The sequence below is a fragment of the Excalfactoria chinensis genome, chromosome 5 (genome assembly GCF_039878825.1).
Source record: "Excalfactoria chinensis isolate bCotChi1 chromosome 5, bCotChi1.hap2, whole genome shotgun sequence".
NCBI lineage: Eukaryota > Metazoa > Chordata > Aves > Galliformes > Phasianidae > Excalfactoria > Excalfactoria chinensis.
The window spans coordinates 13,534,025-13,560,154 of NC_092829.1; the positions used below are offsets into that span (position 1 = coordinate 13,534,025).

A 26,130-nucleotide genomic window follows, 5' to 3' on the forward strand; every position below is an offset into this window, starting at 1 on the left:
CTGTTCCTTAGAAAACAAGACAGAGAGTTTGCGTTAATGCTATGGTTTGTCCATTTCAATCAGAGAGTGAGTGGCACATTCTCACCTCATTTGCAATTTTTAATTCCAATTGGACGTTGCTTTTGAAACGTCCCTTCTCTTTCCCGTTCTGCTGCCACTTGAAAGTTGAAATGTAGCAAGAACGTAATGGTAGGTGCCAGCTTGCTGAATTACAGGGTGACTGCTTTAGCTGATCCCAAAAAGCAAGTGTCTTTTTATACCGCATAAAAGCCTGAAATGTTTACATATCAAAAGGCTATAGGCCAATTTCTGTCAAAATTACACATGAAGCTAAGCAGTACAAGCAATTTATTTAAACACTAGTCATTGTAGAAAAATTCAAAACCATATGCTCTTTTAGCAGTTTTTCACAAATGCATTTGACCCATGACTTGGCAAGACATGCATGCTTCATAATTTACTCTAAATTTCAAATCCCCCTGACATTTAAATAAAAGATCTTCATTAATAGAGTTTATATGAATGAAAACTTTAGAAGCCGATATTGTTAGAGGGAAACTTTGAGGGGGTGGGGGGAAGGGAGACGCGTTTTGAAAACGCTGCCTCGTTTTCAAAATGACTGACTTTCCTAATCAGTTCAAGATAAGTTTATTCTGAGAACAAATTACCGTAATATCGCATTGTACGTTTTTTTGTTGTTGGTGGTGGTGGTTTGTTGTTTGTTTGCTTGGTTGGGTTTTTTTCCTCCTTTTTCCTCTGAAGTAATGATGCAATCAATTTGAAACAAGCTCGGCAAACGCTGGAGGGTGATGGCATTCGCACGGGAGGGATGTGCTGCAAAGCTCCGCGAGGCTCTCGGTGCTGGAGCCGACCCTTTGATCCTCCTCAGCTTCCCCCGCAACCGGGGTCCGGTGGGCGAACAGAGGCCGAAGCCCCCTTCCGCAGCCCCCGCCGGGAGGCCCCGAACGCGGCGGTGCGGCCCCGCGGGGCGACCGCGAAAGCTGCGCGATGCTGCTCGGCCGCGGAACCCCCACGCCCCGCAGGCGGCGAGTTTTGCATCCCCGGAATTATTCCTTAATACCTCTAAATAAAAAAAACGGCGGATTTCTCAACAAGCGCATTTCCATAGACTTGAGTACGGTGATTGCTTTATATGAAATCGTGTTTGGGTAATAATATTGAAAATCAGTGCAGTGTTTACTGTATTTCCCATCTAACAGCTTGTTCTGCCCGGTGCCATACTCCTCTTTAGGTCTCTCTTTCAGCCCATGCTGTGACTACCCCTCAGTAACAAACAATTGCTTAGCAACACTATGCAGCACAATTTGCTTGCGTTTCATTTGTTATTACAATTTCATCCCGACATTGTGGGAGCGCTGACTGTTCGGTTAATACAATTTTACGTCTGCAAAGTTAACGAGGAGAGGGTGCGAGATGAGAAACTGCCGGAGCAGCCCTTGCGAAGTGGGTGTCGACACCGGAGTTCGCTCTGCAAGGCTTCAGAGATTAAAACAAAACCAAACGAGAAGTTTCCCGACGGGAGTGACTTGGGGAAAATAAAACAATGACAATAATAAAAAATCATCTCCAAATTGACAATGAAGGTGAGCGTTGCAGCCTCGGTGAGATCTCCCCGCTGCCCTTCATCCCTCCCTCGCTCCGTCCCGCGGCTCCGTGGAGGCCCTCAGGGCACCTGCGGAGGCCCGAGGCTGTGCCCTAATGGCCCGGCCCGGCACTCGCCGGGGCTCGGAGCCGCCCGAAGACTCCGCACCGCCGAGAGCTGCGGAGGCATCAGGGAGGTGCGGTCAAGCGTGGCTGCGGAGCCGCTGGGGCATAAGTGAGCATCGCGAGAGGGGAATTAAGCACCACACGGGGCAGGGCCGGAGCCAGGGAACGACTGACTCCCAAAAAACCAACATCAAAGCAAACACACACGCACACACACCAAAAGAATCTAACCAAAACAGCAAATCAAAAAACACCCCAGAACATACACGAAGTAAGAAGAAGAAAAGGAAAAGAAGAGGAAAGCAAAAGAGAAAAAGAAAAAGCTCATTCCACATCAAATTCTTCCATTTTACATCAAATTTGTAAAATTCTCACGAAGGTCAGCTCTAAATACCAAAGGCGCAAAGAAATCGGTAAATAAAAGAAGAAACGATGATAACTATTAGTCACATCGCGATGTATTAAAGTAAGAAACGAGTCCTGGGGTTCTTTTTTCTTAACTTTGCTACGTGTCTTTTACTAGACACGGGTCTTCGGTTTGGGTCAAGATCGGACGCAGTAACAAAACCTGGAATTTCGAGGAAAGGAAGGACAAAGTGCGAGTGAACGCTAACGAGGATGGTCTTTGTTGAGGAAAAATGTGTTCCTCGTAAACGGACGTTAATAGCTTGTTTTCATTTCATGCGTACAATTTCCTACCTTGTGTGATGGAGGGTTGATGGGGTAAATAGTCTAATCTGATTGAGTTCACCTCCTGTGGATTCCCAGTGACAGTCGTGACAGACGAAGTATTCTGCAAATCACAAGAGCAGCTACCGGGAGAGTCGAGTGTCTCAGCTGAGAATTTTACAGACTTTAAACTGCTCCATTTCAAATTCTCTGCACATTCAGTAGGCGAAGTTTCCCCGTATCGCTGCAACTCTACACGCTTCGTTTTCGAAGTTAGAAAAGGAATTATTCTTGCTTAGAAAGTGAAGCAAGAAAAACACCAGAACGGAGATAAGAAGCGAATCGGAGCACCGACCAGCTCCGGGATGGCAGCGGTCATTGACATTCTCCCCTCCTGGCTCGTTAAAAAAACAGAAAGCGATACCTGCGTGGATGAGAATTCACAAAATAAAACAGAATTTAAATATTTTCAGTGTTTAAATGTTTCCTCTCCAGGTAATGTAGGAAATGAGGGGAAAAAAAACAGCTCGTATACTCAGGAGAAGATGTTGCACAACGTACAGAGCGCAAATGACAGCAGCGCACTCCTCAGTGCCCCTCCGGTTCCCCGAGTAAAGTTCGCCCCGTAGCACAGAAACATTTCGAAGGGGAAAAGTTGCATGGTTTTACCGAAATTTATTTTTTTAATATGTTTTTTCTCGAGCAATTCGAAGTATAAATAATGAATCCGATCTTCAGGCGGAGGAAATCACACCCACTAATGCAAACTTAGCACGAGTAAAGTAGGTGCATAATAGACAAGGCGAGGAGCTGCTAACCACTTCTGCACAATGGCATTAATGAGATTAACCCGGGCAATTAGCCGGTGCAGCAGAGATCAAGCCTAAATCTGGGGCCTTTCAAAAAAGACCGTTAATGGAAAGGATTACGTTAATTTCATTAATTCTCAATCCACAGACCAGGCTCCTTTCACTCCTTTGTGCAACCCCCCATCCCTTCCCTACAGAAACGCGCAGGGGAGGAGGCAAAGGGGGGGTGGAGTGGGGGGTGAAGGTGGGTGAAAAATCAAATCTGGTTTTGTTTGTCATCTGCATATTACCAGGAACTAAATCCAGGATGACGTCGCCTGGGTATAAAAAAGGGAAGAGGTTCGGATGGATTATACTCCGTGCAGCCCTCCGGGCTGAGATCAGGAAACAGGCGCGAGTCGAGGGGGGAAAGTTCCAGGGGTGGATCCTGCGCACACACACACACACACACACACGCATACGCATGCACACGCACACACACTCTGCCCGATTGCTGCCCTCAGAAAAGGCTCCGCTCTTTTCTCTCCGATCCCTTTCCAAAATTTCTCCCGAAAGTTTCGATTTCGCGTCTCTCCAGCTTCTCCCCTCCCCTCCACCAGCACCACCACTGCCGCCGCAGCCTCCGGCAGCACCTCCCTCCCCCGGCCGGTCCCCGGCCCGCGTTGGGGCATGCCTGCGAGCATGTTCAGCATCGACAACATCCTGGCGGCCAGACCTCGCTGCAAGGACTCGGTGTTGCTGCCCCCGAGCGCCGCGCCCGTCGTCTTCCCCAGCCTGCACGGGGACTCCCTCTACGGCGCTGCCTCCGACTACGGAGGATTTTACTCCCGGGCTGTGGCTCCCGGCTCGGCGCTGCCGGCGGTCGGCGGCTCCCGCTTGGGCTACAACAACTACTACTACGGGCAGCTGCATGTGCCCGCATCTCCCGTGGGCCCGTCGTGTTGCGGGGCCGTGCCGCCGCTGGGGGCCCAGCAGTGCTCCTGCGTGCCCCCCGCAGGTAAGGGAGCGCTCGGGGGGGACGGGGAAGAGTGGGCTCTCTTCGTCGTGGAGCGGCGGTCTCACGCACGAAGCCTCCCGTCGTCTCGTCTGTCTGTTCGTAGGTTACGAGGGCGCTGGGTCGGTGCTGATGTCCCCTGTTCCCCATCAGATGTTGCCCTACATGAACGTAGGCACTTTGTCCCGGACGGAGCTGCAGTTACTCAACCAGCTGCACTGCCGGCGGAAAAGACGGCACCGGACTATCTTCACTGACGAGCAGCTCGAAGCGCTGGAGAACCTCTTCCAGGAAACGAAATATCCGGACGTGGGCACCAGAGAACAGCTGGCGAGGAGGGTGCACTTAAGAGAGGAAAAAGTGGAGGTATTCCGATCCCCTCCTTCCTCTCTCTTCCTTTCCACTTTAAACGCGGAGATGCTTGGGTTGGGCTCCGCCGGCCTCGGCGAGAGCAACAGGTTCGGGGCTGGGGAACGTCTCCGCTCCTGCCAGAGGGCAGAGAACGCGGAGGTGGTCGCACCGCGGAGGTTCCCGGTGCAGCCCCGAACACGGGGGCGGACGCGGGTTCGTATGTCTCCGGCGGGCAGGCCCCAGAGCTCCGGAGGGCTGGGAAAGGGCCCTCTCCTTTCTCTAACTTTATTCCCTCATTTGACAGGTTTGGTTCAAAAACCGCCGGGCGAAATGGAGGAGGCAAAAGCGGTCGTCTTCCGAGGAGTCGGAAAATGCACAAAAATGGAATAAAGCGTCTAAAACGTCACCGGAGAAGAGGCAAGAAGACGGGAAAAGTGACTTGGACTCCGACAGCTGATGCCGCGAAGGGGGACGCTCCCCGTGGACTGTAGGATACGCTCCGGAGGATGCTACTATCTTGCACAAGCTCTGCCTTGTCGGAGGGGGAAACTATCTGTATATAATGTACAATACCCCGAGTCGATTTCGTGTAAATAAAATGTGTTGCGGAGGTGTTGCACAGGCAGCCGGTGCCGGGTCCGAGACGCGGGCGAGGGCTGCCGGGCCGCAGGTGACCGCGAGAGGGATGGGTACGGCCGGAGCCGAGCGGAGGGGGACGGGGCCGAGCCCGGTCGAGGGGCGGCGGAGCGGTGCGTGCGCGTTCCCCGAGGTGGGGCGCGGAGGCCGCAGTCATTGCGATCCGGTAATTTATTGGGCCCGCGGCAAAATACCTTTTTATTATTATTGTTATTATTTTCCCTCACGTCCCTTATTGCTCCCTCACCTCCTTTGTACTCCCGGCTCGTAAACCTGGAATACTTGCAGGCAGTACAAATCCAGCCTCCCGCTTGTTCTTCTGCTGTGTTTCCTTGCACTTTTCTCTCTTTTCTGCTTTGTGGAGCTCTGTCCCGCTGAGTTCCCAGAAGTTTGCCTTTGATAGAAAAGCTATCTTAATACATCAGCGTCTGAAAGCTTTGCTAATAAATTTCAGCCGCTATCAGCTGCGTTAAGCTTGAAGTGCAGAACGAGCCCTTGTATATTGCTCTCGGGGATGTTCGCTAAGAAGTTGCAAATTGATGTTTGACCTCTTTGAGACAGCACCTTTGCAATTAGGAAAGCGGCTCTCATTTTGCTCTTCCTTCGGGGAAGTCCTCTTAGCAGAGGTATCTATTCTCCCTGTAAAGTCCACATTCTTTTTTCCTAAGCCTTTTCTTTCCCCATGACTCCCAAAATCTCAAGACTTGTCCCTGCAAGGCAGAGCTACCACTCTGAGATGGCCACTTTCTTGTATTGCTTTGCTGAGAAGGGCCTTTCTTCTCTTCTATGAGAGTTCTATAAACTGAACACTAATGACTTGAAGGTACGAAGTCAATGCAGATAGCCTCCAATTGGAAACCTCCATATTGCGTCTTTCAGTCAACAGACAAGGTTAACTAACCGAATTTTCCTTAAGTACCTCAAATGCTTGTGCTCACCTGTATACGTGCATCTTGTCTGGCTTAGACAAGACATATAGGAACGCTCTCAACGTTGCTTCCAGTGATGCCAGAAACAGTTTACAGCTGTGTTGCCTGTCTTCATGCTTTTCTTCACTCTCATAATATATTCAGTTTTTATGGGCAACGTATCATAGTGTGTACAGTAGGTGTCAGTGGGGCAGGGAGGATCCCCATTGCTGTCTGCTCAGGTAACATTTGCTAACATTATGTGTGTTTCCTTGTAGATGTGGTATTTCTCTTCGAGCAAACTCTCCCTATACCAGGATGTAGGAATATCTACTGCAGAAGAAATTAACCGAGGTTTTGTATGAGTCGGCCCTTTAGGGGGCTTCTTGTTTCATAGCTACTGCTCTCTTGAAGAGAGGAAAAGTAGCCTTCTTTTTTTCATACAGAGAAAGGAAGGTGCAAAGCAAACTTCTTAGTTTCTTCTTCTTTGATAAATACCATGGGTTGGCACTACGGAACTACTGCATTTTGGAGATGCTGTCCTGCTGCTATGGATACATATCTGGACTCCATTCACTGCAACCTTGCAGAAAATTAGTGTTCAAATTAGTGACAATTATTTTTCAATTTATTTTTATTTTTAAGTTACATTCAGGAAGTCACTGAATGGATATTTAATCCATCATCTCCTCTGTATTTAGTCACTGTTACTTTTTAAAAGCATGTTCTCCATGTGGCAAATAAAAAGGTAGGTCTAAGGATAATATTGCCAAGGATTTCACAAATACAGATATATTTTCCTTATTTCTCATGTATAAATAGCCTCATTGCTGTACTGGGAGCTTGGCTTAGTTTGTTTGGATTTTATGTGTGTGAGTATAGTGGAATGGTAATTTTGAAAGTCAGAAATGAGAGTTTCAGACTGCTTACTTCAATGTGAGTGTCAAACTGGATTTGGTGCTGTAAGAGGTGGGTTTGGAATACATTTGTAATAACCAGTACCAGTTAACTTAAGGTTACAGTTCTCATCTTCAGAGATTTTCAGACTTCTCCAGTGGGAGCAAAGCACTTAAGAACTATGAAAGCTCCAGGTCACAGAACACATCCTTATATTGTGTGCCTCCGGTGGCGCAGCGGTAGAATTCCCGTTTGCAACACCAGGGGGCCCGGGTTCGAATCCCCTCCTGTGGAGCAGGGGGTAGAAGTGCCGCTCTGCTACACAGAGGGCTCGAATCCCGGGAGTTGGACTCGATGATCTCTAAGGTCCCTTCCAACTCGCACAATACTATGATACTATGATACTATGATATACAACATTTGTTCTGTGAAATCACATCATTTTTCTTAAGAATGCAAAAACTGCATTCCAAAACAAGCTTTCTATGCATAGGATCGTGATGAAATCACCAGTGGTTGCTTTTTAAGTCATGTTGTGCCTTATGTTGAGTTAGTATCTGCATTTTCTCTGAGGTCTTGACCACTAAAGCTTGGTCTTGCAGTCAGTAGTATGTGTTCTTAATGCTATATGGAAATCAAGGTCTTTTAGGGATAAAAATGTTATGTTCAAAGTTATATTTCAGTACTTTAAGTCTAATTGAAAAGCAGTTTTAATCCTGATCTAAAAGCTTGATATTATTTACTAAAAATGGTATTGGTACCATTAGTTGGTAGGACTATCTGTCTTATTATTTTTCTCAGTAGTGTGTGGCAGAAATCCAAGGGCTTTGCTTTCCCCTTTGTATGCTGTGAAATCAAGTCCTGTTGGGTCTGGAATAGACCGATAACAGAAAGGAAGTGAGAAGGCATCACTAAAAAGATCAAGAGTGTAGAAAAACAAAAGGTGGAAGGTATGAAGGTGATATTAGTAAAATCTCTCTTTAAATCACCGTGTTTCATTGACATTATCAGGCTCTAGATGAATTTTATTTATTTATTTATTTATTTTAAAGTTCTATTTTAGGAAAATTCCCCTGTGCCAAAATGCAAATCCTACAAAAGCACATTCCTTATTTTCTGTGTTAGTGCAGTAAGGGAAAGGCAACATGAGGGATTTGAATGCCCACTATGTTCTAACAGGTTCAGCTCTAACAAAAGAGCTTTGAAAGGTTTCATTGTGGTGCTGGATGTTAATTCTTGTAGAAGGAGACCAAAACATAGATACAATTAATTTGTTTTTTTGTCTCCATCTCCATCATAATTTACAGCCTTGGTGCAAACTTGTTCTCAAAAGGCTTAATAAGACTAAAAAACTCATTTGGCATTTTTTATTATCATTTTTTTGGACACATGCTCTATGGTTTGTGATACTGACATACTACCGAGGTTTTAGAACTTGAGTTCAGCTTCTTGCTGTAACTGGTTTGTGTGGTTTTCTATGAAATGTTGGACCTTTTCTTCCTAAATTTGTCTGTAGAATGAATAATATCCCTTTCAGATCTCACTGGAGAGATAGGGTGGAGGGTGGACTGTAAGAAGAAACATAAGCTGCTCACAGAGGCTCACTGTTTTAGTGAAGAATTATTCCAGATAACACTATGCATTATAGGAGTAACAACTGAATAATTATACAATAGGACCATACACTACATTCATCTTCCTGACAATAAGCAGTTTAGGATTACGAAATTCTCTTGCCAGAGAAAAGTTGTAACATGGGACATTTGAAACTAGGGAGAGCAGACTCATAAAGGTATGGCACAGATGCATTCTGCCACGCAGTCAGCTCGAGCAGTCTGATGCATATCTCCGTCTGTGCCACTTGTATCTAGATAGCCCCAACTGATGTTTTTATTTAGTACCCTATTTACTGTGTTTATTCCTGTCATCTTGTAGTAATACTGGAGAGCAGAGTCAGATTATTTTGGCTGACAAAGTGATTTATTATCAGTTGAAAATCTATACTTCTCTTCCCCCTTGGTTTTAGTAATACTTTGGTGAACTGGTTTCGAGCTTTACCATAATGGGACCCTGGGAATATAAACCATGCAAACTCCTTTTTACATGGCTCATGAAGCAAACATTTGGATTAGTAGAAGTTAAAAAAAAGGCAACGCTAAGGTGAGTTCATATTTTTTTGTGCTCCATCTGCATTTATTGGTTCTCTGGGGTTATACACTGTGGAGCATAAAGGAACAGAAACCCAAAGAGTTCTTGTTTTGCGTTCTACTCCCTTAGGGTTTCATTCCACTTATACTTTATGTTTTTCTACTTCGGAGACCTGGCGAGTCTTGACAAAATCTAGACAGAGTAGTTCAGTTCAATTACTTTGTTTCTCTGGGGTTACACTTACCCTGATTTGATACGCAGAGCCTGTTATACAAAGGTAATAATTGTAGCTGCAATATGGTACTTTGTAAGCAATTAATACAAAGTTAAGGGGCCGATCACTTAAACTCTGATAATTTCGAATGTAGAGCCCTGTGTTGCTACAGTACACTGCTTTGTGCTGAAGCTCTCCAGAGAGGGAGAACTGAAAGGTAAAATAAAATAATGATTAAAAAGAAGAAGAAGAAGAAAATGTTAAACCACATCATCATCATCAACAACCAACCAACCAATCAAGCATCTTTATTTTTTTTTCCTTTTTTTTGGGTGGGGAGGAGGGGAGAGAATAATTGAAGGGGGGGAGGGGGGAGGGGGGTTGCGAAGGTGGTGAAGGGGGGAGGAGGGAGGGAGGGAGTTGTGGGGAATGGTGGAGATAAAGTGGATGTCTGCAGAGAAGCACAGACTATATCCCTCAAGGACATGAAGCAAAACCTGAGCTACAATTGTATGGCAAATGGCACAACTGAGTGGAACGTGGATCTACAGCAGGCGAAAGGCCAGGAGACTTTGTATAGCTTAAAACTGCCTGTGTAATAAAATGCTGAAAGTCACCTCACCTTTGTCTTCTACATGATGCTTAAATACTGGTATTTACATTTCTTTTCTACTCCTTGTTGAGCATGCTTTCTAACTTGGGAGATTAGGAGCTTTGCCTAATTAGAATACCTCAAAACATACTTAATATATGTGCCAACTTGGAATTTCAATTGCCTCTTCCCATTATATATATGGGAAGGAACATTCCCTTTAATTCTGAACCCAGCACTGAATCTCCACCAGATTCTACATGTGTTTCTTTACATAGGTACAATGGCTATAATAAATCTTTATGGTTTCCAGTCTTTGAGGGGATTTAGTCAGTGGTTGCTATCCAGTGACTGCAGAGTGCTCTGTTTACACTGTGTGTTGTGTTTTGGCCTTGGCTGCAGCTTGGCAAGAGGGAAAGACTTAGGTGTATGGATTCTCCTCTTTTCGCTCCTGGGCTGAGCCATCTTCTTGGGCACAGCACCAACCAGCAGGGCTTTGGCTCCTCGTTCTGTGCAGTACAGGTGAACCTGTGGACACTGCAGACAATACATTCTTCAGGAAAAGAATGAATATCAAGAGAATTCAGAGCCAGATTATGACTCTGATGGCCATGTATCATGACAAACCATTGATCCTCCACAGCAAATTATGGTGCTGGAATGAATTGCAGAGAATCAGGATGGGAGTTTCAGAAAATGGAATTAATAATGTTGACTCTAAATGTAACTGTTTGTTTCCTTTATCGAAGGCGTTTGGCAAATTGTCTCAGAATTGAGCTGTGACTTTTCAGAGTGGTCCCAAGGTTGGGAGCTACTTTATTAGCATTACTCTGTTCCACTGTTGGGAGAAGCTTATGTTCCTCTTCCTCAAAAAGTCACATAGGAAGTGTTTTGGCACACTGTGCAGAAGAGGAAGTGATGCCATGTTTCTGGTGATGATTTTAATGCTGTCACCAAGATTTCCTTTTATCCCAGTGAAATTTGGCTTTTCTGGCAGAAATAAAGTTTTCATGTTTATGCTTTATGTAATTTTTGTATTTAATTCCTGTTGGTTCATGAATAAATTACACAATTTTTGCCATATGAATGAACTCAAACCAAAAGCTGAATTAATGCAAGATAAGTGAAGGAAAGGGCAATATGGTTTTGTGGCATGGAATGCTATGTTTTTAAAAGTGACTAAATGGGTTCCCTGATCTACTTCACTTGCACACTCAAAAACCCACTGTGAATCTTGCCAGTGCAAGGAATGAGGTACCAGCAGTGTATAATGTTCTGTTAAGAACAGAGAGTGGAAAAGAGTTCTCTTAATGCCAAATTTTACCGCATAGTGGGTAATTATAGCCAAGTTATAACCCCCTTAAAAGCTATAAGGCACCAGGATAATGAAACACATAACCAAAATTTACTGTTTGCATGTAGATTGCAAACTTACTCTTGAATATGCAGCCTTCAACTTCTTAAATTTGTATTTTCCACAGAGGGGTTATAAGTGCTAGAATTCTGATTAACTGTCTCAAATTACTACTGTTGTTATCATAATAAATCTCATTAACCTAAGAGCTTTGAGGAGGCTGATGTGTTCTGTGGAAACTGTAATGGTTTAGAAAGACATGTACCTTTTTTTTGGAGCTTCCTGTCCTTATACACAAAGTCTTGTATTTCATTTATTTATTTACCTCAATCTATTGTGCAAATTTTTACATCATACCTTCATTTTCTTTTGGTTGACATTAATGCTAAGGAGAGAGCTCTTCACAGGAACCTTATTCACTACTGTCTCCTTCAGTCCAGTTGAAAGGACAACATGGACATGACCCAAAGATCTAGGATCAGTACCAGGTTCTTAGACTTTGTTTATATGTCACCTTCACCTGCAAGGCAAGGTAAAGTGAATTCACACCTATTATGCTTGTCCTCAGAGGAACATCTGATTTACCAGATGCTGAAGAAAAATCCAGAACAGCGTTCCTGAATTGGAAAGCAGCTGTATTTTTCTCTGCTCACATATTCATTGGTACAGCTGCTTCAGATATCCAAGCATCTAAATTATTCTGACATGAGGAAAAAAAACATTGAAACAGGGTCTTATTATGGCCATATTGCTTATGATGTTCTAACGCTATGACTGACTGATCACCGTGAATACTGTCCATTTGCCAGACACATTGCATTTAAGGGGCAAGTAGATTTCACGTTGAGTACTAAGAGCTAAAGTATTAGGTGCATTAGAATAATTCTTTTTCATATCTCCCTCTTTGAAGTCTCTGACTTAGGGGAAGAATCAGTTTTCACTGCAGCTTCACAGCCTTTTCTGTTGTGTACCAACAATTTTGGTCTTGTCTGGATGGACATCAGATGAATACAGAACTAAAAGAGAATAAGGAAGAGTTTCTATATTAAATCCAATGTTAAAAATAAGCTCTTAAAAAAGCTTATTAATTTGCCCCTTGACAATTTCCACATGTTTTTTGCTTTTCTTTTCTGTTACAAGTCTAAGCTTGGTTAAATACTTCTGGACACGTAAATAATGACTAGATGCTAGTTTAGAACCAGTCCACTGATCCCAATCAGCACAAAGTAGAAACAGCTGTCCTAGAAAAATGTCTAAGGACATTTCTGGACAAAGAAGGACTTGATGTGACCCGGAAGAAGTACTATTGATTGGTGCATTGCCAAGCGAACCTTGGCCCTTGATCAAGAAAGGAGAACAGGTAAGAGCTGCTTCACTGCATTTCCAAGTCATCACTAGGCCTAAAGTCAGTGTGGGTATGAGTGGGCATGACTCTTGTTAAAAAGATTTGGGTTTCAGATAAAATCAACGTAATATGGATTTTGGCTGAAGATTAAAACAATTTAAAGTTTGTTTTAAAGTACATTTGTACAACTGATGTTCTGGGAATTTTTAAACAATATGAGATGCATTTCGTGTTTATTTTTGGAAGAAAAAAATGCAATTTTGTTTGTATACCATCATGTGTTTTTGTTTTGTTTTATTTATTTATTTATTTATTTATTTCATTTTCCTCTACTGAAAGTTCTTAGACTGTTGCTGCAGCATACGTCGTGAAGACTGGAATTTGTGCTTGCAAATAACTGAAGCATTCTGACCAGTTTTAGAAACTCTAGGGCTTCCTGATATCTCATGATTATGCACCTGCAGTGTTCAAATGATAAGGTTCTGTACAGACCAGTCATTTGTCAGGCAGCTCAGAAAACCTGAAGGGAATGGGATGTTCCTTACTATAAAATTGAAAACATCCAAAATCTACCTTTTTTATTAAAGAGCCAAAACACAAACGAACAAAAAATTTTAAGATTGTGCTGAAGCTAATTATATATGAATTTGTTAGACTGTACTTTCAAGGGCTAAAATTATTCTTTACCTGTTTCAGCAAGCTTAAACTCATACCCAGTAGATATAAAATAAGACACAGAAACAACAATGAAATGTTCAGGAAGACTTTTAGGACCAGAAGGGCAGTATTTCAGGCTAAAGCCTTTCTGAAAACTTAGGCATAGATTTTTCAATGAAAAGGAATTTTTAAAAAAACAGTATTTACAGCACAAACTGAGAGTCAGTGGTACAGTTCTGTAGATGGAATGTGAGTATGGAAGTAGTAGAGGAGACGTCATCCACAGTTCTGCTATTGTTAGAAACTTGTGCAGGCCTATGATCTCAGCTAGACTAAACTTGCTTTCATCAGGAATATGGAAGTCTTTCTATACAATACGTACAGATACCAAGTCCTAAGCATTATACCTCCATTGGGATATCTTCTGGGTATTTTTCTCCATTCACTACAGATAGAACCATAATTTAGGTCAAAAAATAAAAATGTTCAGGTGGGTCTGTAATATCAAATCAAACTGATTATTGAGAATGAATATACTGCAAAATCTGACTTGACCTTACCAGCACCGATATTGTAAACTGGAATTTATTTTGCCCACTAAAATCTTGCTTAAAATCCATCCCAAAGGAGGAATAAAATGACTCATCATAGTGGCATCTGAACATGTGAGAGATGCCTGGGGAGGAATATTGTAGGTTGTCCCTCTGCCACGTTCTGTGGTCCTAGAGGAAAGGACACTGAGGAGCTGTAGAAGAAAAGACTGAAAAAATAAGGGGGAAATAGAGACATATAAATCCATGGGCTTTGTCAGAATGAGATCTTGCAGTAGTTTCTTTTATAAACTGTTTCCAATGAACTGTTTCCAATGAACTAAAGGGTTAATCAGTTGAGTAGAGGCGGGAGGCTGGGGAGTAACCTCATTGATCTGTGCTACTATGCCAGTGCAGGCAATGGTTAATGAATTTGGCAACTTCTTAATCTGTATCTATGAGTGATATTTTTATTGGTTATGTATTGCATCTGTATATTTGTGTGTTTTCAAGTAGAACAGCTTTTATTTCAGTATTGTAAGTATCCCCTTGAGGGATCTTACAGTGCACAGTTATCAGATGATCTTGTAGTCACTAACAGCAAGTTAAATGTGATCATTACACATTGTAATTTCATTTATATGATGGAACCTTTTCTGGCTTGTCACTTACCCCCTATCAAAATAAATTACGAGCCTGTAATGCTCCTCTGTGGTGAGGTGGATAACCACTTCATGGCAGGTGTTGAACTGAGCTGAAAATTATTGCAGCCTCAGAGAAACCATTTGGAAAACTGGGTTTTAATCTATTAGTACATGAAATATTGAGGAGTCTTTGCCCCAAAATCAACAGGGCACTTTGTCCAAGTAGGAGGATTCTTGCTAGAGGGATGGATTGCTATTGACCATCTTCTGCCCCATGCATTCCCTCCTCCCTGATCAACAGCTAAGAGTAAAGCTCCTTTGGACTGATTGCAGGGTAACTCTGAGAAAGGGAAGGTGGGCTCCTGCAAGGCTGGCTGCATATGACCTTTCAGCTGACAGCATTCTGGTACAGCTAGGTTCTTGATACAAGGCTTGAGTTCCAACAGTTGGGATTTGACCAAATTTCACAGCTTGGTGACCCTGCTCATGCCATTACTATGTCCTTTGCACTGCTATCAGGAGATCAAACCCATTCCCTTTGTGGACTTCCCCATGGCACAGAAGTCCCTATGAAAGTAATTAAAATGAACAAGCTTCACAATAACATACATTTTAGCTTATGATCTAACATTATAACTAATGATTGAAACAAATAAAATACTTTTTTTTTTTCCTCCATAAGAATATGGACATTTTCCTGTTTAACATCATTTTTACTTCTGAGATTATAAGATGTAAAAATTATAGATAAGATTTATAAACATTTGTTCATAAATATGTGCCCATATTAAGTGAACAGGCAAAAATGATTAGTACTTACAATTGTTATTTGAGTTTATGAAGTGACTTAAATCTCCAAATTCCAATACAGTGAGGAAACTTGTTCTTTAAATACTGTTGCTCTTTAGGAAGTAAATAGTCTTCTGAACTCTCTGTGTTCCCACTATGTGGTGCCTGAGGTGTCTCTTGTAGCATGGTCCTTCACATAATGTCTTGTATGCACGTGTAACATCAGTGGAAAGAATAACCTATTCATAACCTATTCTGTGACTTTATGTACTTTTGGTGGCCAGAAGGTTGGTTTCAGTTTGACAAATAATACTTTTACTCATCTGTAGAACACATTTTATAGCAGAATTTGGTCTGAATGCATCTTCACATATTGAATGGTTATCTTCTGTTACCAGTAGTTCTAAACTTCAGCAATTGAAAAATGATGGAGAAAGAGGTGAGGCAGAAGTGCACATGAAAAACTATCTTAGAGATTTCAAGGCATATATTATGATCTGGCAGAAGATGGATGATCCATCTTTTTGTCAAGAGAGGAAAACTGGAAAAAAACAAGAGCTCTAAAAGCTTTCATTACCAATCCTACTTACGTGCAGTAGGTCTGTATCACATTTCAGGTCATTTCCGGTTTGCAGGCCTTGAATTTTTGTACCTTTACAGTAATGTTGATTTGCTGAGTGTCTTTACTTTTTGTTGCCCAGAGAGCTCTGCAGTGCTGGATTTTCTGCTTGTTTTGCAGCTGTACTTGTTTACACCGAATCAGCATAGGAAGCTTTGTTTTGTGCCGTGAATCTGAAAAGAGAAGAACTTCAAATAAAAAGTAATTAGTGGTTTAGTATGCTTACATTTGGTAACATTAGCTACTACCTGGGCTCTTCTCGTACCAAGACAGCTGAAACTGACGGGATAGATAATGACTGACTTTACCTCCTTTGGGTATAGAGTTGTATATGTATTCCAGTTTTTCCACTAATTTACATTCACGTCTCCCTATGGTTTCACTTTACTGTTGCATGTACAAATGTTGCAAATCTATCACTGGTTACAGATAAATAAATGTGTTCTTTTAGTGAGACATTCTGGTTACATCTCCAATAGCTCCTCCTATAAAGATACTAAAAGGGCATTGGTTGCGGTTACAGAACTCAACTCATGTTCTGAGAAATTCTTCCAACCTATGGAATGATTCAAATCCACATTTTTCTTTTCTCAGACAGTAAAGCTCCAGAAACGGGTATGATTTGGCCCAAGGAGCATGTTTGGTGCAGTGCTTTGCTCATTAAATTTCTTCTGTCCCAAACCACTTCAGTGAGTTTCAGTTTACTCATGCAAGATATTTTATTCCTGTGGTGGAGAAATTCACCCACTTCTGATGTGGAGCAGATTTAAGAAAGCCAACTGCTTGCATGTGTTTGTATAAATACACATGCTAGTGTAGTGATCCCTTCATAAACATCTGTACCTACGAAACTCATGGGTTTGGAAGCTTTACTGAGGAAGTGGGGGAGAATCTTTAATAGAAATCTAACCTGCAAGACAAATAGTCTCTCTGACTTTTTTTTTCATATATTAAGGAAAAATACACCCCTTGCCTAATATTTTAGATGAGACAAGCAATACAACAATATATATTTTTCTGGAGCAAGTGTAGTCCACATATTCAAGTTCTGTTTAAATTTTTAAATCCACATAGCTTGGAGTTATCTTACTTGATAATTAGGTACCCGTGCTGGTGTTTAGATGTGCTGAACATCTCCTCTGTAGATCAGTGTGAGTGTAAAAACTCTCAAGTTACTTGTTACCTCAAGTAACACCATTCTGAGCCTGTTGATGGCATTTTGAGTCAGATTCTGCTCCAGTTTCAGCACAGTCAGCAGATGTTGATGGAACACCAAAACTGCTCCTTCCTAGGACACTTTCTGTGGTAAAAGTACTACTGTCGTAACTGATATATTCAACTGATGCACAGTTTGTAAACTCAGGATTTGTAACAATAAGATGTTTTGAGAGCCTTCCAAGAGAATAAAGATGATTTGGAAAGAGTGTTAAAACTGAAGTTGTGTCACAACTGCTGTGTACATCAACGCACAGATAACTTAACAGAGATCCTCTGCAGGGTTGTTGTTGCATCTGGCAATTCCCAGAGATCTGTAAATTACATCTTGTACTGCCAGCTTTATGTAGCTTCTGAGACCTGATGTAATGAGAGCACAATGGAAGGGATGACATTTCTACATTCTCTGTGTGACTGCAAACCTGGGAGAGAAGAGGGCAATGTCACACAAGATTCTCAGAACTGGAGACAATAAAATACAAACTTGCTTGTTTCTGTTCATGTTGTTACTCTTCAGAGTGATTTACATGTACAAATAAGAATGCTTTCCTCCTGTAGATTACAGGTGTAGGGTGTGAAGTACCTAATATATCTCACATGCAGTTTTTTTGCCTTTGTAAATGTACTTAATACTGTAGGAGCTCATATTAATCACTTATCTGTAATTTGGGTTTCTTTGGTGATTTTGTCTGTGATAAGAACCTGAGATAAGGGATCTACTGTTGAAATAAAGTAAAACAAACTGCTAGAATTGAATGGAAATTGAAACAATGGAAATTATTTTTCAATCTACATGCACTTGTAGAAGCTGTGCTAGAACATCAATCCCACAGATGTTATTTTAAATAGCAAAAATTTGTCTTGTTTTCAGAGGGGTAACCACTGGGTTTTCTTTGTGTGGGACGGAGGTCAGTGTAAGCACAAAATGAGTGCTGTGCCTTGGAATGCATTTCAGTTTTGAGGGATAGGTTCTGTATACTCAATTTTGGTTTTGGCATTTAATGCCTTCCTCCCATTTGAATGTGTGGGAGGAATCAAATGTCAAGATCTTCACTATATATGATATATAATTTCTCTCTTGTATTTCAGTGGGAGGAACATCAGACTCCAAAATGATTATGTGCATACCAGTAAAGAATACATCACTGCATGTTTTAATGTCAGTTGTGGAAATTGCTGATAGAGTGAAATATTGTCACCTTTCCTCCTGTATTTCTGGCTGTGTCTTCTCAAGTACTCCTGCAGCAATGCAGAGCTTTGGTTCTGTGTCCCAGCACTTGGTCCTGGCCAAAGCAAAACCCAAGATATAAATATGCCTCAGGACTTCAGTATCCCAGCCCAGATCTAGGTTCAAAGATTGAAGCTTAGCACTTGTGAGCAGAACATTATATACTCTAAACAGCTTTTCAGCCATCTTGAAAATTCTTCGATATATGCTGTGATAGTGTCCCTGTTTTACAGTTGGAAAAATGGAATCATCATGGGGAAGCTAAAAGTGTACTTGCATTTTACAGTGAGTCAGTGGCAAATTTATGAGAGTTCAGGATTTTCATAGCTCTGTGATCCTTAGGAACAACTGAGATTGTAACCATTTTGTGTAAATTATATTCTCAAATAAGATGTCAGTTTGAATGTTGGTGTAATTTACAGATTGATTCCTTAAGTCACAGGGAATAAAGTAGAGAGAGTTTGTGGGAGAAAGTGAGTTGGATATGAGAAAAATATTCTACGTTCCATCAATGCAGACTGCAGACAGCTGGAAAGTCACTTGCTGAGGTTCCTCTGGAACACTACTGCATAGAGCTTGGGGGAGCACTGCTAAAGCTTTGTTTAGCAAATGATGCTAGAGGGCTGAAGGTCCATATGGTGGTTTGGGATGCCTCTGTTAGCATTGCTCCTGATGTTGGAGAGTTCATAGAATAGCAGTACAAGAGAAGAAAATGGCAGTCCTCTTCTTGTGTGCTCTAGGTGTCTTGTCATGTACCTTATAGGCTTAGCTCCCTTCCATGCTGAGCTGCTCTGTGGCTGTTGTTTGTATGACTAGCCCAAAGTGTCAAGGCCTGTTTGCTGCACCCACAGCATGTGCTAGGTGACACAAACCACACAAGAAGATGAGCAGAAATTTCAGTTTGTCAGTAGCATGCAGCAGTACAGAAATCTGTTCTGTGCCTCCTTATGTGTTGTTTGAAATGGTGATTCTAAGAATGTTTTGCGGATGGAATCTGATCCAAAGCCTATTAGAAAGGAATGGAAGTCCTGCACCAGCTTCAGCGGGACTTGGATTGATCCTTATGTGTCTGTTCTTACTCCTAGCACAGCCTCCGGGAGCTTTGCCAGAGATTCATTGGGAATCATTTGACTTCACTAGGTTCCGGATAGGATCCGAGATGAGCAGACACAGGGGAATGAACAGACATCTTGACCATTTCTAATTCTCTTTTAAGGCTTCACAGAGATGCAAATTAGTACAAAGCAGCATAAATAATTGCATGTCCTAGGAACAATGATGAGAATTCTAATGACATGAAGTTTTGTTGAATATTATCAGCATTCCCTAGTAGTTAATTTGATTAAATAGGGCTCCCTGAGTGTCTTTTCTCTGAAAGTGATTTACAAAGTGTTTGAATATGAAGAGTTTCCAAAGGCTCTCAGATGCCAAAAGGGAGCTATTAATCTTTATATTAGCATTTGGAAAAACAGCTTCCATTCCTTGATTAGCGATATTTGTTTTCATTCCTCCTTTCTACAGAGGATTATCACTTTTGACCTTATTTAGTATACTGTATCTCATTTACCTATAGCAGAAGAATGTTTATGAACAAGATTATCTGGTTTTCAGTGGTGCAAATAGGGTGTGAAGCCCACGAAGAATATTGAAATACCTCAGAAGTGAATTTTAATAACCTTTATCTCATGGAACACATTATTGATCTAGCTAACACACCATATATATGACCATCTTTGACAAGGCACAGTGGGGCAGAACCTACCCAGTTGCAGCCTGCACTGGATGTCTCATTGACTTCAGCAGGATGGGTTGTGTGAGTTATGGGATTTCTGCCTGCTGCCTTTGCTAGCAAGGAATACTTAATAGTTCAAAGAGAATAAGGCAAATGGGATTGGCCTGGTGAGCAAGAGATAGATAGGGTTTATGTGCAGTGCAGTTACACTTTTTTCATGACTTTAAGTATCTGTAGAGTATAATTTTAAATACTGTCTAAATAGATAGGCAGTAAACACTTTTTTCTTCATGTACTGATGACTATTGGAATTCCTTGTGTATCATAGCAGTGGTTTGTTGTTGTTTGTTTTATTTTCCTTTTCCTACTACAGTTTGGCAGTGTATCTATTATTGATACTTTCTTCTTTCCGTGTCTGCCTATGCAATAATAACTCAGCATGCTAAAGTAACTGCAAACTAATGACTCTTTCTGATGCTTAGGACTGAGAATGGTGTTTGAAGCTGTAAGCAATAAAGGTACTGTGCACTGTTTAGCAGAGGCAAAAAGAAATATCATACAGATTAATAATAAAAAGGGCATATTTGATAAGATCACAGCATGTCACAGAAATTAATAGATGAGCTCAGCCTTCCAGCACATGCACTTGCTCTTGAATAAATGAAGTAGAAGTCCTGATCCCTACAGGTAGGATAGTTGGTTTGTTGCTTTGACATTTTCAGTATTATTAATTTGGCACTATATTGCCAGGTGAGAACAACTAAATTACATATCGCTGTAGATTGCCTCATAGCATTTCTGCTAGAAGAAAATAAAGAAACTACTCAAATCTAAACCTTAAGGATCTGCTGGCAGCTATAATTCTGACGTCATGTGAAAGAAGACATTACAGACCCATTACCTTTTTTATTAACCTTTTTTTGTTACAAATAATTTGGATCCTAAAGATTCCAAGCACGGTGGAGGCCATGGTATAACAGTTATGTCTTTGCTTGCAGCAAAGTGCCTGACCTATAGCAGTAGCTAGCAAGCTGTGCTGAGACCATCAGCGCTGCAGCAGGAAGTAGCCAGCATCTCTGCTAGCTAGACTGCAGCATGACCAGGTGGCTGGCAGAGACAGCACAGTGGCAGCCGCACACGTGTATAAGGAAACCCTGCCAGGTACTTAGCACTTTTTAGAATGTTTCTAGACTATGCTTTCTGTTGTTCCTTGTGATTTCTATTGTCTGCATCTACTTCCCAATTTTGTCTTTGGTTGGCGTGATCTTCCATTGCCATGCCTTCCTTCTCAAACACTGGTTGTCAGCAATCTGTTCTGTTGTAGCTGCTGGCTTGTTGTCTCAGTTCTTGCTCTCTTCTGATCTTGTGTTTCATATACCTAACCCATGATGTGTTTCTGTCTTTCTTAACCTCTCTGCCTTCCCCTTTTCATCCTCAAATATTAGATTTATTAAATATGCATATTAATATACACTTGCTCATAAATCAAGAACATAAACAACTATGATAATGCAGTACCTTGAAATAAAGAACACGTGCTACTGTTGGGAAATTTAGGTGGTTTACACTGGTGCACAGTCTTACACTTAGTTAAAAAAAGTGCTTCACCTAACCCATTGACTCTAGTCCCAATCTCTGTTTCCTGAAGAATTTGAGTTCGGTTTAACAAATACATATAAAGGGCTAACCTGTTCCTCTTGGGCAATAGAGCACTACCTTAGTCTGAGACTCCTCTACTTAATGGACATTTTAAAGTGCAGAAATGCAAGTTGGGTTATGCCGGCAAATGGCTCATATTGTTTTCCTGTGGTAAGATCTGAGATGTTTTTAACAAAGCTTGAGATTGGTTATTTTTATAGAGCAAAATATATATTATAAAATATACTATATTACTATATGGGTTTTCATTTGCACTAGGAATTTAGTACTATGTCCCATCTATCACTTAATTAACGGTCATTTGCTCTAATAAAGCTCATAATGCAATTATTATTTTTATTTTTGTTTTTTTCCTGGAACTTCATCTGGCCTTAAATCCATAAAGAAGAGGAAAAGTTTGTCTTTACAAGAAATAATATTATGATTTTTGTTTTTCTAAAATTACTATCTGACTATTTGAAATTACTATTCAGTATGCCAGACTTGGTGTATTGTAGTGAAAGCTGCACTAGGACTTAAAAATTATTTACTAGGTAATTTTTAGATTAACTCTCTTTCTAGTTGATTGTAACATTTTACAATTTTGAGGCTTGATCAAGGATACTGCATCACTTTTCTTTTTTTTCTTTTTTTCCCCGTGGCTATATTTCAATAATTTCTATGTAAAAAAAGAGCCAAAAAAGCTGAAAAAAACAACTGTTCTTTCATCAAAGGTATTATAAAGGTCTATTCATGGTTTCCAACTAATAATTCTAATAATCAATTGTTGTAGCAGAAATGCTATGTCATGGCTTGAACCGTGACTAAACACAAGGTGGGAAGTCAGGGTCTGCCCAGGGGAGCTCAGGTGCACGCAGAGAACTTCAGTGACCAGAAGGGGTGGAGCCAGGATCAACCCTTTCCCAGACCTCATTTAAGGGTTGATAATGGAGGCAAAGGTATCCTGTTTAGAGATCCTTGTATATCTGAGTCCTTCCAAAGGTGAGTAGATTATTCCTTTCTAATTTTTTTCCCTTTCTCTTCTGTGTCTACAGCTGTTGTATTTGTGCATATCCTCACTTGCCGTGGCCTAGTATTTTTCTACTACACTGTCACTGATACATTTTCTATTGCATTACAGTGTCACAATTGTTTATTTTAGTTACCAGATGCAAATTGTGATAGGAGAATGTATATGTGATAAATCAACCAAAATAAGCTTAATATTAGTAGGCTATTTTAGTAAGGTGCTAAGTAGTAATATTTCATGTTGATGATTAATTCATCATTCTCATAAGTTCAGTGGGAGCAGGATATGGTTTATGTGATGTTTAGATAACCTCTTTTAATGACTGGTTTATATTTACGGATGTTCCATGATACAAGATAGTGGGTCCATTCTTTTAACTCTGGGTGAGCTGCACCCTCCAGTGAGAATCTGTTTTTCAGTTGGAAGCTGCTGAGTGCTTTCAAATCCTGTTTGTTTTGCTGGGATCCCTAGGCCTCCAGCACTTTAACAACAGCATAAATTTACTTTTTCTTCTCCTTATTGTGAGGTGCTTTAATTGCATGGTGAATGGCTTCTAAGTTTTAACAGGAGTAAAATATAAACAGGAGAGTTCATTAACTATGTGAAGGCAGTGTAGATGTGAGAATCAATCCTAAGTGGAATACAGGTTGTATCTTCAGTTTACCACTTCTAAATCCTGGTTTAATTGGAGTAATCTACTGTGATACTGTGATACATCTACTTGCTGTAGTTAAGGCTCAAGGAGACTTCAGAAGAATATCCCTGTAGAGAGAGAGGTTGCTGAGAATTTGAGTTAGAAATCTGGGTCTTTAAGGGTTGCATGCTGGAAGTTCCTAATCATCGTATTAAGTGTGTTTTAATTTCTCTTAGTGGCTTTTTTTTTTTTTTTTTTTTTTTTTTTTTTTTTTTTCTTCTTTGATTTATGTGCAGAATCCAGCTATGCACTCTAACCAAAAGATGAGGAAAAATGCTTTATTTGTGTTAGTATTGAGATGTGTAAGGAGAGTTCTATATATGTTTCTATCTCTACCCTGTACTGGATGGAACTAAACTCAACTGAGTATTGCATGTCAGCCTATGAATAAGGGTTTTTCTTGTGATCAGCTGGTGAGAGGCAAGAAGTTGAAGGCACTACTTGTGTATAATACACACATATCTGAATATATATATATTCATATATTTATGCAGCAGGAGAAAGCATTGTAATATGTAAAAAACAAAACAAAAAACTACATTAACTCTTCAAATAACAATGTTCATGTAGAGAGAAGGGGGATAAGGAAAGGAAAGTTAAAGGAAAGTTAAAACTAGTGAGTCCCATGTTCTGTGAGTTAGAAAGAATTAAATGGTAAATATGTTTATAGAGGTTAAAAACTCTTTTCATTTGACCATCTTGCTTTAATAGAATGCTTAATTTAGATGAACATGGATGAATTTAGAGTATAATATTTTCCCACTTTCCCTAATGGCAGAAATTCAAACTGAATTTTTTTACTGAGAAATGGCTGTGTGTGGATTCCCACTCTAAAGTTTTGGTTATGTACTTATAAATACAGATCTACTTAGCTACTACAATGTGGAAAAAATTGTTGCATCAGTAGACCTGGGTCTTTCCCATTTTATTTTTATATATATATTTATTTAGTAAAATGTTTGCAGTTTGCAAATACTGCACACAAGAAGGCTTTGAAAAGGTTAGTCTAAACATGCTTTTGGGATGCAGAAAGTGTGGTTATGTGCTTTTAGGATAGAAGATGTGTCAGTGCAGAGCAGAACCAGCTACTAAGACCAGGAATGCTTTTAGCCCTGTCTGAGGTTTGTTCCATTGTCAAAGTTGTTCATGAATGTCCTGTAAGAATGCTCATTCTTATAGACTGTAATCAGTAGAGGTTACTGCTGACAGATGCTTGGTCCTGATGCTGTTACACGTTAATTTAAGGACATTTCTTGAGCCATACATGTCTAATATGTGAAGCATTAACAAGATTCTCTCAGTTCAGATTGTCTGCAACCACTATACACTCTCATTTTTCAAGTAGCTTTTTTTTTTTTTTTTTTTCCTCAAGCCACATTTAAAATGCAATGGCTCAGTACATTCAGATAATTGTGTGTGTGGTTTTTTATTTTTTAATTTTTTTTTTTAATTTATTTTATTTTTTTAGCTCAGTGGGCAGAGATTTAGTTGAGGTTTCTCATTGATGCTAATGCAAGTCAGGTGGCTAATACCCTGTACAGCTCACTGAAGATTCGCCTCAATATACCTTGTAAACTGCTTTTCATTGAAAGTACATTCAAAATTCCCTTTTCTGTATATGGTCATTGCTACAGCAGCCTTAGTATAGATATTAAGGTTGTCACTGAAGAGAAATTGTCAAGTTAAACAGGGCTTTTAAAGAAAATCTCATGCAATAAAATTTTAAACTCTAGTTGATCTCTTGAACTGCAGCTTTTCTTCACCAGAGGTCACAACTGGTGTGCATTACGATTGGCTCTGCATCTAGACTGTTTTGTCCTTCCAGTTTGGCACAACTCAATTTTGTTTGCAGCTATGAGTGTGCCAGAATCAGATATGTTTTCTCTCATTTAAAAGAAAAGAAACTTCCTTGCAGAGGTGATCTCCCAGACTACAATGCTTAATTAAAAAGAATTTTGTTTTCCATATGCTTGATATGTGAAGCCATATAATGCTTTCTTGTTTTCCTTACTGTATGTTCCTACTGATGTTCCCTACCTTACTGCAGTTACTCTTTCTGAATGTTGTACTGTACTAAATTTAGCTGTATGCTTTTAGGGGTCTGAGCTTAAGATTACTAGATGTAGAAGGACTGTTAATGTGGACCCAGTAGACTAGAGATCTGGTGCCACTGTGTGATCAACCAGGTTGACCATGCACCTCACTGCTGTCTGTACTACATCTCTCTCTGAAAGAAGTTGTAGATGACAGTAACAGTTTTGACTATTCACCTGCATCTTGTGATGGTCAAAATTAGGTACTGGAGACAAAACTACCCTTCTAAGAATAAAACAGAGCTTGGTTTAGGTGCTTTTTCTCAGTAAGCATTAAAACAGACATTTCTGTGGTTACTTTGTAACTTGTGGAAATTTCTGGGTTTGGAAAGAAGATTCTTCTTTCTGAGCACTCTGAGCCCTTTTGTGGGTCTGGTGAAAACCACAAAGTTACTAATGACATGATTCAAATGGGTTTTCAACTCCTTAGTGAATCTCTTTAATATTTGTACTTCCATACAAGTATGGTATGGCTTTTGGTTGTTGTTTTTTGTTTTTGTGTTTTTATGGGGTGAAGAGTGGTAATGTTGTTGGCTGTTCTTCAAAACTGATATGTTGTTTATGTTGATTGTAAAGAATATTGTGTGGGCTGTAGTCTGCAGTTACATAGTTTTAA

The 26,130-nt window shown here is 40.6% G+C and overlaps 1 protein-coding gene across 1 annotated transcript; it reads left to right on the plus strand.

The window, feature by feature from the left end:
• Positions 1 to 3,875: 3,875 nt before the first annotated feature.
• GSC (goosecoid homeobox) lies at positions 3,876 to 5,008 on the plus strand. Its single transcript, XM_072339133.1, has 3 exons — positions 3,876 to 4,203; positions 4,307 to 4,566; positions 4,856 to 5,008. Exons 1-3 carry the CDS (start codon positions 3,876 to 3,878, stop codon positions 5,006 to 5,008), a joined length of 741 nt encoding a protein of 246 aa, XP_072195234.1.
• Positions 5,009 to 26,130: the final 21,122 nt, after the last annotated feature.